Consider the following 12,578-nt stretch of genomic DNA (forward strand, 5'->3'; position numbering starts at 1 on the left):
ATGTATGAAAGCAGAAAAAGATTAAGAAATTATTTCAGGGTCATTTAAAATATTTCCATTGACAATTTTAATTATTTGTTTATTCAGACTGCCTTTCTGCTTCTTTATAGTCATTAATGATTGCCTACAATAGATGTATTAAATTTACATAGGTATGAATTTCACACATTTTACTTCTACATAGGCAGAAGTCACAGTCAGTATTTTTACCAAATGACAGTTCTGTTTAAAGCTCAAAGTCTTACTTAGGCTAACATGTTATTATCTGTATTAATATAAGTGATGAATGAGTTTGCCAGTGTTTCCTCCACTCATTCATTCATTCATTCATCCAACTAAACACATTTACTGAGTACCTTTTTTCTTTAAAGTTTATTTATTTATTTTGAGAGAGAGAGAGAGAGAGAGAGAGAAACCCAAGCCAGTTCCATGCTGTCAATGCAGAGCCTGATGCAGGGCTCCATCCCACGAACCATGAGATCATGACCTGAGCTGAGATCAAGAGTCAGTTGCTTAATCCACTGAGCCACGCAGGCGCCCCGACATTTACTGAATACCTTTTGTGTGGAAAGCATCATATAAAAGTATTGCATAATGATTAAGCCAGACTTTGGTTTCACCACTTAGCAGCAATAGGATCTGGAGCAAATTACTTATCCTCTAGACCTTTCTTTCTTCATCTGTAAAATGGGGTTAATAAACAATTCCTACTGTTTATGGTAATTGTGACCATCAAGTGAGCTAACATATGTAAGCACTTAGTATTGGGCTTGGCACATAATAAAAGTTCAATTTTGCTATTATTATTGTTGTAGATAGATATTTGTGTAGCTTTTAGTTGGTGAGGTAAGTCTCTGCCATTATTGTTAAAATCATATAGGACTGAAGAGGTCTGGTATAATTTCAGAAATCAGGCAGCATGGCAGAGATATGCAGAAAGCAGCTTGCTTGGACCCTTTGCCTCTCCTCCCAGGCAGAGAGAATGACAAGCCAGCAGTGGTGGGAGTGGTTCCAGCTACCTGGACTGGCTTGCAGTTTTCCCCACACTCCAGCACTATGAGATGCAGATCATTGGCCTAGTTATTCCTGGTTCGTTTAGCTAACCCACTTACTCTCTCAGCTCTTCTGTTGATATCACAGCAGAGTGAGATGGGGGAAGATGGAAGGAATAGTAATTGTGAGTGCTGCTTAGAACAAGCTCAGTTCTTCACCTGGGCTATTTGGTTAGGTAGACCATGATAAATAAGGTGAGCACATCTTCTGAGCAAAAAAACCTTGAGATTACATGCTCTAACAGGAATTTTGTGCTTTTTCCAAGCATGAGAGGCAGACTATTTGTGCAAATATAATTTTTGGAACATCTCATTAGTTGTGTGGGGGAAAACAGAATATTTTGAAATGGTACTATCTAAATTTAAACGAATTAAAATTATGGGGCGCCTGGGTGGCTCAGTCGGTTAAGCGTCCGACTTCAGCTCAGGTCACGATCTCGCGGTCCGCGAGTTCGAGCCCTGCGTCGGGCTCTGGACTGATGGCTCAGAGCCTGGAGCCTGCTTCGGATTCTGTGTCTCCCTCTCTCTCTGCCCCTCCCCCGTTCATGCTCTGTCTCTCTCTGTCCCAAAAATAAATAAACGTTAAAAAAATAATAAATAAATAAAATTAAATGCTATTGAAATTTTAGTTCCACACTTGCAATAGCCACGGTTTTTTTTAATGTTTGGTTTTGAGAGAGAGAGAGAGAGAGAGAGAAAGAGAGGGAGAGAGAGAGTACTAGCAGAAGAGGGTCAGAGAGACAGGGGGACAGAGGATCCAGAGCTGGTTCTGTGCTGACGGCATCCAGCCCTGATGTGGGGCTTGAACTCACGAACCGTGAGATCATGACCTGAGCCCAAGTCAGATGCTCAACCGACTAGACCACCCAGGCGCCCCACAATAGACACATTTTAAGTGCTCAATAAACACATGTAGCCAGTGTCCACTGGCCACTGGATTGGACGTCACAGATATAGAACATTCCCACCATCACATTGCACATGACTACTGTAGAGTATGTGGTTGACATAATTACAGACTTCTAGGGAATAGTGTAACTGTGGACCGAGTGCCCTGTAATAAATCTTGTATCTATTCACCACAGTTCCCTCTAATTCCTCCAGTGTACTGGGGGGTGCAGGGCAAATAGCACAGGGCTGAGCATCAGAGGCATTTGGGTTCAGATCTTAGCGCCCATGCTGATTTGCTAAGTGACTGTAAATAACTCCCCTAGGCTTCATCCCTTCATGAGAGTCAAATGAAACTTCATCTTTTTAGCTTTAAAATCCAGGGATCTAATGAGTCTTTTCCCAGGAATATTGAGCTCACAGGTCCTACTTTGAAAAAGGACTTGTTCTTTGAGAAACAGGGACCTTTTGGTATATAACTATCCGCAGGGCCTCCCTCTGAAGTCTCAATATATTCGACTGTGTAAAAGCATGATGGGCTGTCAGAATCTATTTAGGGACCTACTGACTGAGTGTTTTGGTTTTGCATCACTATGCACATAGATGTATTGCCTACAATTTTACGTTGTTGGAAGTTTCATGCTTCTCTTTTAAAGGGGCCTTATTGCAGTAATATGGGTTAGTCACTCACCTGATGATATTACACCGTGAGCTGTGGTCATGGCAAGGGGAATTTTTGGTAGTTAAATTCCCCAGCTAGTTATGAAGGACGGTGGTCTTCTGACTTTTGGGCCGATCAGGTGCAGTTTGATTTGGAGTCATGGCTTTTCCCCAGCCTTTGCAGAATTGAACACACAGCATTCATTCAATCAGCAGCACCCACTTAACACCTCTGCTGGCCTTCTGCTTCCTGCTTGCTGCCATCCTAGAAGAAGTGTGTCTTTCTCAGAAGTATCTTTGTGTTTAGCAGCTTCAGACATTCAGGCAAGATGATTGAGGATGTTTGGGGTACAGATTTTCTTTTTCTCTAGTGACCTGAGGAGGAGGAAGTCTTAGGTTGAAAAGAGCCATTACTGACTTTTCTTGCTAAGGTACCAATGGGAATTTGGGGAAGGAATGTGGGCCTTCTGCAAAAGCATGAGGGTAGAGCCTAGCTCCTCAAACTGTCTTTGTCGCTGACCAGCTGTGTCCCTGGGCAAGGCCCTGACCTTTTCTGAGCCTTAACATTCTGTAAATCCTTCCCCTCCATCTGGGATCACGAGGTGTAACATAATATGGGGTGTTCTTTCAGCTTCCTGTTTTCCTATAGAAACAAGAATGTGCGCTGAAGAGTACAAAATGACTGGTATTCCTAAAAATAAATAATCAAGGCTGTGACTTGAATAACTAGCAACAGAGGGGAATAGCTCTCTGTTTCATTTGAGCAAGTTTTTACCTAACTCTTTCGAAAGCTCCAGGACATTTTTGTAGTGTTTATTTTAATTAAAATCCATTTAATTCATTTAAAGCTCACTAAAGATATGGGCTTTACCTTTTCGCGTCTATTTTTAAAAGAAAAAAAGAGAGGCTTTTTGGAGCATAGCCTTAGTGATACTTGGTTTTCCCTCGATGTTTCTGTTGTGATCCTGTGTGATTTGTTAAGTACTACTTCTATTAAATGTTTGCTGATACCATCAGTAACTAAAGTTCTCTCTATCCTCTTTTTTCCCCTTTCCTTCTGGCTGGTTTATCTCACTTTTTTTTTTCTGTCCCTTCTGCTTCCCCTTCTTTAGCCTAACCTCACTGCCCAGGCCCCTTGTGGAAAAAGGTTGCTGTTTTTAGCTAGTCTGGGGGAAAAAATCCTGATACACTCCCCTCCCCACCCATCTTGTGGTGGGGCACTTGGCCTTAAATCAGCAGAAAGAGTGTGTGTGTGTGTGTGTGTGTGTGTGTGTCCGCGCGCTCACTCCAGCATGCCTGCCTGCAGACCTGGTGGTATGCTAGTGTGTGATTGCAAGCACATGCACACGCCGGCACGCCTGATGGTGTGTCAACGAGTGTATGTGTGTGCGCTCACGTGTGTGTGTGCTCGCAGGGCGCGCACACACCGGCACGCCCGCCTGGAAGCCTGGTGTGTGTCTGCAGCGTAGGCACACACGCCCGCCCCCAGCCTGTTGTGTGTGTATTGTACGTTGTGTGTGTGTGTGTGTGTGTGTGTGTGTGTGTGCGCGCGCGCGTGCGCCTGCCCGCCCGCGCGCTCCTGTCCGCGCGCGCTCCCGCGGTGCTCCCCCTTACGCACGCGGGGCGGGGGGCTGCCAGCCAGCGCCCCTCCACCCTTTGCGCGCCCAGCTGTTTCTATAGGAACCGCCACAGCGCCCGGGCCCCTCCGGCAGAGGCCCCGGTTCGAGCATGCCCAGTGGAAGCCGCTAGTTTGGCTCCGGTCTAGGTTTCCAGTAAGTGGCCTGCGGGACTCCGGAGAGATCCCCGTGAGCTGAGCGGAGAGTCTTTGTGCGCAGAGGGAGGAGGCGGTGGCGGCGGCCGCCTGGCCTGGAGACCCCGCCCGGGAGCCCCCGCCAGGAACAATGCTAGCCTGCTTGACCCGGGGGAACTTACTGGACGTCCTGCAGGAGGGCTTCAATGAGGTAACTGTCTGCTCCTCCCACTCCCAGCTCCCCTCCCCCAGCGCCTCCCGCCTAATCTCTAGAAGGGGTTCTCCGTCCCCCCTCCGTCCTCAAGGGGATCCCAGATCAGTTCCCCTGCAGAGCCCTAAGGGGCTAAAGTAGTGGGTATGGTGCAGACGAGGTGGCTAACGGAGAAATCAGAAGGGCCCCCTACCTACAGCTACGCTGGGCGATGCCTTTCCCTGGCGGCTCACCTGAGCCCAGCAGACAGGACCACAAACTTAGAGGTCATCTCCTTTCAAGCGAGGTGGTCTCCACCCTCCCCGGGCATTCTCCCCAAGAAAGCCCCCCTTCAGAGGGAAGCCCCTGAATGTATGAAAGAAATACTCATTCTTCAGGAGCTTACTGGGTGGGCCAAGTTAGGGGTGGGGTGGAATTGCATTGGTAGAAAGTTTGAGAGAGGGCAGGGTGGTCCACATGAAGTGCCGCCTTCCTGTTTATATCTCTTTCCAATTCCCAGGCTGTAGGTTTCTCCACAATCAAGGGCATGGTTGGCAGAGAGGACCTAAGAGCAGAGAGGTTGCTTGAGTTTCTGGGCCCAGTTCCGGGAAGTGGGAATTCATTCCGTACTGTGTAAGAAGAGTGGGGAACTGGACCGCCAATCTGACAGGCAGTATGTGCTAGGACTCCGGGGGGGGGGGGGGCGGGGGCTTTTTCTTTTCACTGTTTTATATCAGAATTCTGTTGTTGTTTCTTCCATGCCCTTTTGTGACCCAGGGAATTCTGGATTAGGATCCTACCCCATTGTGATTTGCTCCATGTGTCTTCCATTGCTTCTGAGCCCCACCCCTGTGGGTCGCCTTATTCCAGCATCCAGGGAGACCTTTACAAGGAGACCTAGGCTGTTAGTTGTGTCTTTCATCCTTTCTTCCTACCTCTCCCTCACTTCCCTCTATGTCTCTCTTAAAAATAAGACTTTTTAGAGATTAGTTTAACACATGAATACATTGTCTTCTTAAATATGAACATTACAGACAAGACTGAGTGCCTTTGGCCACCCCTCCAATCCTGGCCTTTTCCCCAGAGGCTACCCTTCTCATGAATTTGCGCATGAGATTGTCTTTCTCCCTCTGCACTGTACGCTCTTTCCTCAATTCCTGTTTCTAATTAAGAAGCTCTGCAGCTCACCTGTCTCAGAATCTTACCAGCCCTGGCCCCTGTGCCCCAGCCTTGTTCCTGACACAGAGGAAAACTGTAGAAACGCTGTCCTCACCTCATCAAGGGAGTCGGAATTTTCCTCTGGCTGAGGGATGTCACACCCTTCCCCGAAGGGCGGGGCTTGCGTCCTGCCTGCACTGCAGGGCTCCTCATTGTGCACCAGCCCTCCCTGAACGGATTATTAGGAAAGATTATTAAGAAGGCTACACTCTGAGAGATGAAACACACACAAGCCAGGAAGCCACCTCTTTGAATGCTACCGGTCTTCTGGGTTCCTCTTCTCTCACTCTTGGCCTCTGAGCGTCTCCTGGTCTCAGGCTTCCTATCATTTGACTTATCCACTAATTGTGGCACAAGCTCATTAGGTCCTTGCATGGCCTCCCCCGCTTTTTTTTTTTTTTTAACTCCGCCCCCCCAGCCCCACCCCCAGTATCAGGTCCCACTGTCTTATTAGGAGGAGGAAAGCAGCATAGTCAGCCCTAGCCTTTTGCCTTCTCATCCTTTTTACCCCTGAACCTTTCAGCTGAAAAGCCGGGTAAACTGAAGAGGCAAAAGGCTTGGCTGCATTTTCATGCTTTAGTGTGCTTCCATAAATATCCTCTGACCTCCCATTCTTGTAAAACGTAAGGAAAAAGGACAGCGGGAGAGTTTTCTGCTTGTGGTAACACAGTCCCTTGGCCAAAACAACACACACAAATTTATGATTGACTCATCTAGAATAATGCAGCAATGCCTCTTGTCCCTCTCTGATGTTTGATTTTTCTGCCCATCCTGTCAGTTTCCCTGCACTCCTTTCACAGACTTAGGTACAATCCATCCCTTCTATTTGTAGATTCTTCTGTTTGTGGAATTCTGATAGCCAATAAATACTTATGGTTTCTCTCAGAAATTGACATCATCTAAATAATACTAACAGTGATTTGTTAAATCCCAGTGGCTCCTTAGAGTGTAAATAATTCTTTCACATACATAATAAGTTATATTAATAATTCTTTTCGGGGCTCCTGAGTGGCTCAGTCAGTTAAGCGCGGGACTTGGTCTCAGGTCATGATCTCCCAGTTTGTGGGTTCGAGCCCCGCATAGGGCTCTTTGTGCTGACAGCTCAGAGCCTGGAGCCTGCTGTGTCTCCCTCTCTCTCTCCCCTTCTCCCACTCATGCTCTGTCTCTCTCTTTCAAAAATAAATGTTGGGGCGCCTGGGTGGTGCAGTCGGTTTAAGCGTCCGACTTCGGCCAGGTCACGATCTCGCGGTCCGTGAGTTCGAGCCCCGCGTCGGGCTCTGGGCTGATGGCTCAGAGCCTGGAGCCTGTTTCTGATTCTGTGTCTCCCTCTCTCTCTGCCCCTCCCCCGTTCATGCTCTGTCTCTCTCTGTCCCAAAAATAAAATAAAAACGTTGAAAAAAAAAATTAAAAAAAAAATAAATAAATGTTAAAAATAATTCTTTTCACATAGAGAATCACATTTAGTGGTACAGAATAATGCTACAGTTGGTTATTTCAGAGTTGATGGAGGCCTGATTGATCTATTGCAGCTTCTAGGGTTGCTTAATAGATCCAGTAATATTCTATCTCTTTTGTTAGAGTCATGTGATAAGGATGTAAATAAGGACTTAAAAGCTGGTGTCAGAATACACTTTGATTCCTCTGGGAAACTCTTCCTACTGAGGCTAAGAATACCACACATGTGTCCAATCATCTCCGGGGAATGATCCAAGCATATCTGAAGCCATTCTTCATCACCCAGATGCTCTATAGATCTGTGTGGTTAGGGCTGTGACCTCATTCTGTGTGGCAGAGAAAACTGCCACAGGAAATGAAGCTTTGGCCTTAATTGGTTAATTATAAGGGAATCCTGCAGCAGAGAAAAACCCTGCCTTCTGAATCAAGGCTTCCCTCCACGCATTGTTGGCCTCTGTTCTCAGTCCATTTGCCACCATGCATGACCACTTTCTTCCACATTCCCTGGACAAATCCCTGGCTTCAACACACCTGACAAATTACCCACAGACTTGATCTATGTCAGTGCTGTGAATGCAGTTCCTTTCATTGACACGGTTAATCTGCATTGTGAATTATCCACAAATTTTGGCTGCTGCCATATTCTGTAGCCTACCCTGGCTGTCATCCCCTGTCTCCTGTGTTCTGGGCCTGGCCAGGCTTTCCATGGTTCACATTTTTCCCATTCTGCATGTGCCTTAAAGCTGTTTTTTCCCTCTGCTACTTGGTGTTGATGTCGTCATATGAGCGTTGTCTTTGGCTGATGTGCCAGCATTCGTTTCTGCAAGTGTTTTTTTCGGGCGGCTGAACTTACTTTTAAAAAGACTTCAGTGATTGTGTTGGAAGATTTTGATAGACCTGAGGCTCTAATATGGTTTGGCTAATAAACATTCACCCATTCAGTTGTCTGGTTCATTTACCGGGCAAAGGGATGGATGAAATAATTGAAGCAGGAACACCTGGTTCTTGCTTCCAAGGAAGTTACAGGGAGTAATTTGTAGGTGTACTGAAAAAAACCGTAATGGGATGCTTAATGTGGTAAGCATCCTAAAAGGGGTAGTGTTCATGGGAGATCATAGGGCTAGCTTCTACTTAATGTTATCCTGAAAAGCACCAACTATTTACCAACCTACCTGCTCGCTGAGACCAGACTTTTTTCCCCGCATGGTAAAACCATGCATGGAAGCACTCACTCAACAGACATTCACTGAATTGCTGTGTTTACCAGACACCTTGCCAGGCTCTGGAAATAGAAGTCAAATAACATCGAGTCTGTTCCTTAGTGGAGCTCATAGGTCAGTGAAAATAAAGTAAATATTCAGAGTATCAAACCCGGGGAAACTGTGGTGTTGTAGAAATCTTATTTGTCAGGCAGAGCGAACCTGAGCCTGGCTGTTGTGTAAATGGCCTGAGGGGCTGAAAGTTATGGGGAATGATTTATTAAAGGGTTGGTCAACTGGAAGTGACTTGTCTGAGCCTTCATTTTTAAAACGTGTGACCTGGAAGACTTTCCTTACTAGTTTCCCTCCAGGTAGAATAGTAGACATTTGTATTCCCACATGGAAATTCATCCACATGGTGGTCCCTGAGAAATTCAAGAAGAGCCTTTGTCTGGTGTTGTCCCCTAAGGGGGACGTAGAAAGCGTGGAACGCTGCAGCAAACCTCACCCCTCTGCCCCATGCTTCCATGAAGTAGGGTTTGCAACATGGGGCCAACCAGAGGCTTCCAGACATTTCCACAATGAATTCCTCTGTGCTTTGCTGTAGAAATTAAAAGGCCTGTTAAGTCTTCAATGTAACAAAGCACTGCACTCCCCAACCACCACCACCTCTTCCTCCTCCTCCTCCTCCTCCTCCTCCCCCTCCTTCTTCTAATCTTGACTGATTTCTCCTCTCCTCACCCAGGCTCATTGGCTTTGTTCCCACAGGAGTCAATGCCAGCTAAACAGATGCTCCCAGGCAGCAAGCTATCAGGCAGCTTTCTGTTCCTCATGGTGAGTGAAGGGCTGGCCAGGCGTGTGGAGCAGTGATAGGGTGCTGTTTGCCAAGTACCACTCCCCTAGGCACTTCAGAGAGACTGGGGAGCACCGCAAATGCTTCACTGGCCATTACTGGCCTTGTGTAGGCTGCAGGGACCAGAGTCTCAAAATGACACTTTACTGAATATATTTCCTTGTATGTTAACCCCCAACCAGGCCCCATTTAAGTGGTAATGAACATGACCTTCAATGGTCAGGGATGGTAAGGGAATAGGGAACCAATCCCAAAGGCTCTAAGAGTCGCTCCATGACCTGTTTCTAGGATAGGCGACACTTGTAGACTTATATAGTGATGTCCCATTCATTCATTCATTCACATTCATTTACTGAGCACTTACTTTATAACTTGTACTGAAGGAACAAAGTGTTTGTGGAACTTGCAACTAGTGGAAATTTTAAAATAAGGTTAGGAGGGGCACCTGGGTGGCTCAGTCTTTTGAGTGTCTGACTTTAGCTCAGGTTGTGATCTCGTGGTCTGTGGGATAAAGCCCTGAATCAGGCTCTCTGCTGTCAGTGCAGAGCCAGCTTTGGATCCTCTGTCTACTTTTCTCTCTGCCCCTTCTTCTTTTGAGTGTGTGTGCTCTCTCTCTCTCTCCCTCTTAAAAATAAATAAACATTTTTTTAAAAAGATAAGGTTAGGAGATGAAATCTTTCAGAAAATCTTTGGTTTTTGGGGCGCCTGGGTGGCTCAGTTGGTTGAGCGTCCAGGTTCAGCTCAGGTCATGATCTTGCGGCTCATGAGTTCAGGCCCTGCATCGGGCTCTGTGCTGACAGCTCAGGCCTGGAGCCTGCTTCAGATTCTGTGTCTCCCTGTCTCTCTGCCCCTCCCCAACTCACGCTGTGTCTCTCTCTGCCTCTCAAAAATAAAACTAATAAAAAAAAAATTTTTTTTTAAAAAAGAAAATCTTCGGTTTTTCACCTTGTGGAATATTATCCTTTGACCACCAGGCTGAACTCTAATATGAAGAGCGCTGCCTATATGGGAAGAAGAAATTTAATGGTATTTTTACTTGTGATCTTTATTTTTACCTAATTAGCCACCAGGTTCAATGAATAAGTAGCCTTTCCTGGCTCAGTAAAGGCCTGAAAGAGTTAACAGAGAAGATATACCATATTATGTTCTCTTCCTGGCAGAATTCAGGCCAAGAAGAACTCAAGGTTTCCAAACCTGCCTTCCCCCCAGTTTCTCAGCAGGGTCTCCCCACCCCCTCATCTTCTGTGGTTGGAGGGTCTCAGTTCCACACAGGAATCTGGTTTCACTGTGAAGCTGATTTCCTTCCTGAGCCAGTCAGATCTCCTCCTGAACTCTAGCCCACCACCAAAGCCCTGCTGCTTTTTTTTGTTTGCCTTTCTTGCTTCCCAGCAGGGAGCCACAGAGCTCACTTTTGGATGCTTCTACACGAGGAACAGTAAATCACAGACTTTCCTGGTAAAGCCCAGTCAGTGCCTTTTGCAACTCTAACCAAACAAGTCCCCTGCAGGAAGTCTCTTCGACCTTGAGGCTTAGAGGAGACAGAGAGGAGAGGCTGGGTTTGCAAACTTGTTTGGAAGGAGGGGCAGGTCCCAAAGAAAAACAGGAAAGAAAGTTACAGTTGGCACAAGAGTGGTCTCAAGGTCAAGATTCCTATATGAGTGAAGATGGTGAACAGAACTGTCTCTACTTGGAAGAGTTTTAACTTATATTGTAGGGCTATTTGGAGTGTCTTCGAGGGAGCTGATGGAGATTATGGGGTTGCTAAGGGCCGCCCACACCAGCCACTCTTTGGTGCTACTGCTGCTGACACAGCTTTACAGCCGTTCGGTCTCACCAAGCCAAAATCCTGCTCAGAGAGCTGAGAAGTGTTGCTGTATCTACTTTTCTTCCCCCTGATGCCCGACTCAAAGGACTGGCACAAAAAGCCTGTCTTTCTAGACTTCTGGATTACACAGGTATCTTTCCAGCTTCCTCAGAACAAGTTAGAGATGTTAAATCTGGACCAAGATTAGTTCTGTCACTGACATGGTGTATTTGATTGTCTTGCTTTTTTTATTAGTTTGATTGCAAGTGCCAAGAACCCAACTTGAGCTAGCAGAAATAGAAAGTGGAATTTACTGACTCATGGAATCCAAGGAAAGGCTGAAAAATTAAACCATGGAAAGGCAAGAATGGAGCAGAGTCCCAATGAAAATCAAGAACTCAAACACTGGAGGCTCCCTTTTTCTGCTTTTTGCCACTTCTCTCTGGTTCTTTCTGTGGGTGGCTTTATTCCCTTTCACTCTATATGGCTTTTCTCTCTCAGGTGGGGATCACGGTCTATGGCAACATCTAAGTTTTATATCTTACAACTTTGTCAAAGAAAGATGGGTGGGGAGAAGGAGACTGATTCTATTCCTGGAGGCCAGATAAAAAATTCCAGAGATTGGTTGGACTTGAACAGTCAACTCAACTGGACCAATCAGCTGTGGCCATTGGAGGAGGTGATGTCATACCAGCCCAGACCTAGGGCCCAACACTGTGTATGCAGAGGGTGCGTGTTTCTTTTTTTTTAATTTTTTTTTTCAACGTTTATTTATTTTTGGGACAGCGAGAGACAGAGCATGAACGGGGGAGGGGCAGAGAGAGAGGGAAACACAGAATCGGAAACAGGCTCCAGGCTCTGAGCCATCAGCCCAGAGCCTGACGCGGGGCTCGAACTCCCGGACCGCGAGATCGTGACCTGGCTGAAGTCGGACGCTTAACCGACTGCGCCACCCAGGCGCCCCAGAGGGTGCGTGTTTCTACAGAAGGGGAATCATTGTGACCTGGGCAGCTACCCCGAGAGCCGTTAGCTCCACCACCGTGTGGGCCTGATTTGAATCTGTTGTCCTGTTGTGATTCTCCACCTGTTGTTTTTGGAAATAGACCAAGAACTAGGGGCATGATCAAGATGTATATCTTCTTATTCCAGATATTTTCATTTTGCTGAACCTATTGGCATCTTGTCTTCACGGAATAATTGACTAATAAAATGATAGTGCTAGAAGTAAATGAAATCCAGTGGGTTTTTTTTCCCCACCTGTTGCAAGAACCCCTTAAGAAATTATCTCATGTGGCTAGGGTAGGGAGTTGGAGGTGGAGAAAAAGAGGGTTGGATGAGCTAGGCTCAGGATCCCTCACCCTGGCCCTAATCAGGGAATCTCTGCTTCTCCCTATTTTACATATCTGGCTTTCACATGGGTTGTAATTTGAGAAACGATTATGGGACCAAAAAAAGAAGGAAGAGGAGGAGGAGGAGAATAAAACTACTAGTCCAACCCCCAGAGAGTAA

At 46.3% G+C, this 12,578-nt stretch overlaps 1 protein-coding gene across 8 annotated transcripts in view; it reads left to right on the forward strand.

Moving 5' to 3' along the window:
* DIXDC1 (DIX domain containing 1) overlaps positions 1 to 12,578 on the forward strand; it is a 73,583-nt gene that overhangs the window by 4,505 nt on the left and 56,500 nt on the right. For 2 of the 8 annotated variants that reach the window (XM_030333907.2, XM_030333911.2), the window contains exon 1: positions 4,294 to 4,561. The exons of 1 other annotated variant lie outside the window; for it this stretch is intronic. In XM_030333907.2, coding sequence (XP_030189767.1) covers positions 4,502 to 4,561 — 60 coding nt within the window. In that variant the 5' untranslated portion in view covers positions 4,294 to 4,501. Of the gene's footprint in view, positions 1 to 4,289; positions 4,562 to 12,578 lie in introns of those variants that run through there. 5 more of the 8 variants (XM_030333901.2, XM_030333903.2, XM_030333908.2 and 2 more) reach the window with 4 other exon arrangements.

Source organism: Lynx canadensis, chromosome D1 (genome assembly GCF_007474595.2).
Source record: "Lynx canadensis isolate LIC74 chromosome D1, mLynCan4.pri.v2, whole genome shotgun sequence".
NCBI classification, from domain to species: domain Eukaryota; kingdom Metazoa; phylum Chordata; class Mammalia; order Carnivora; family Felidae; genus Lynx; species Lynx canadensis.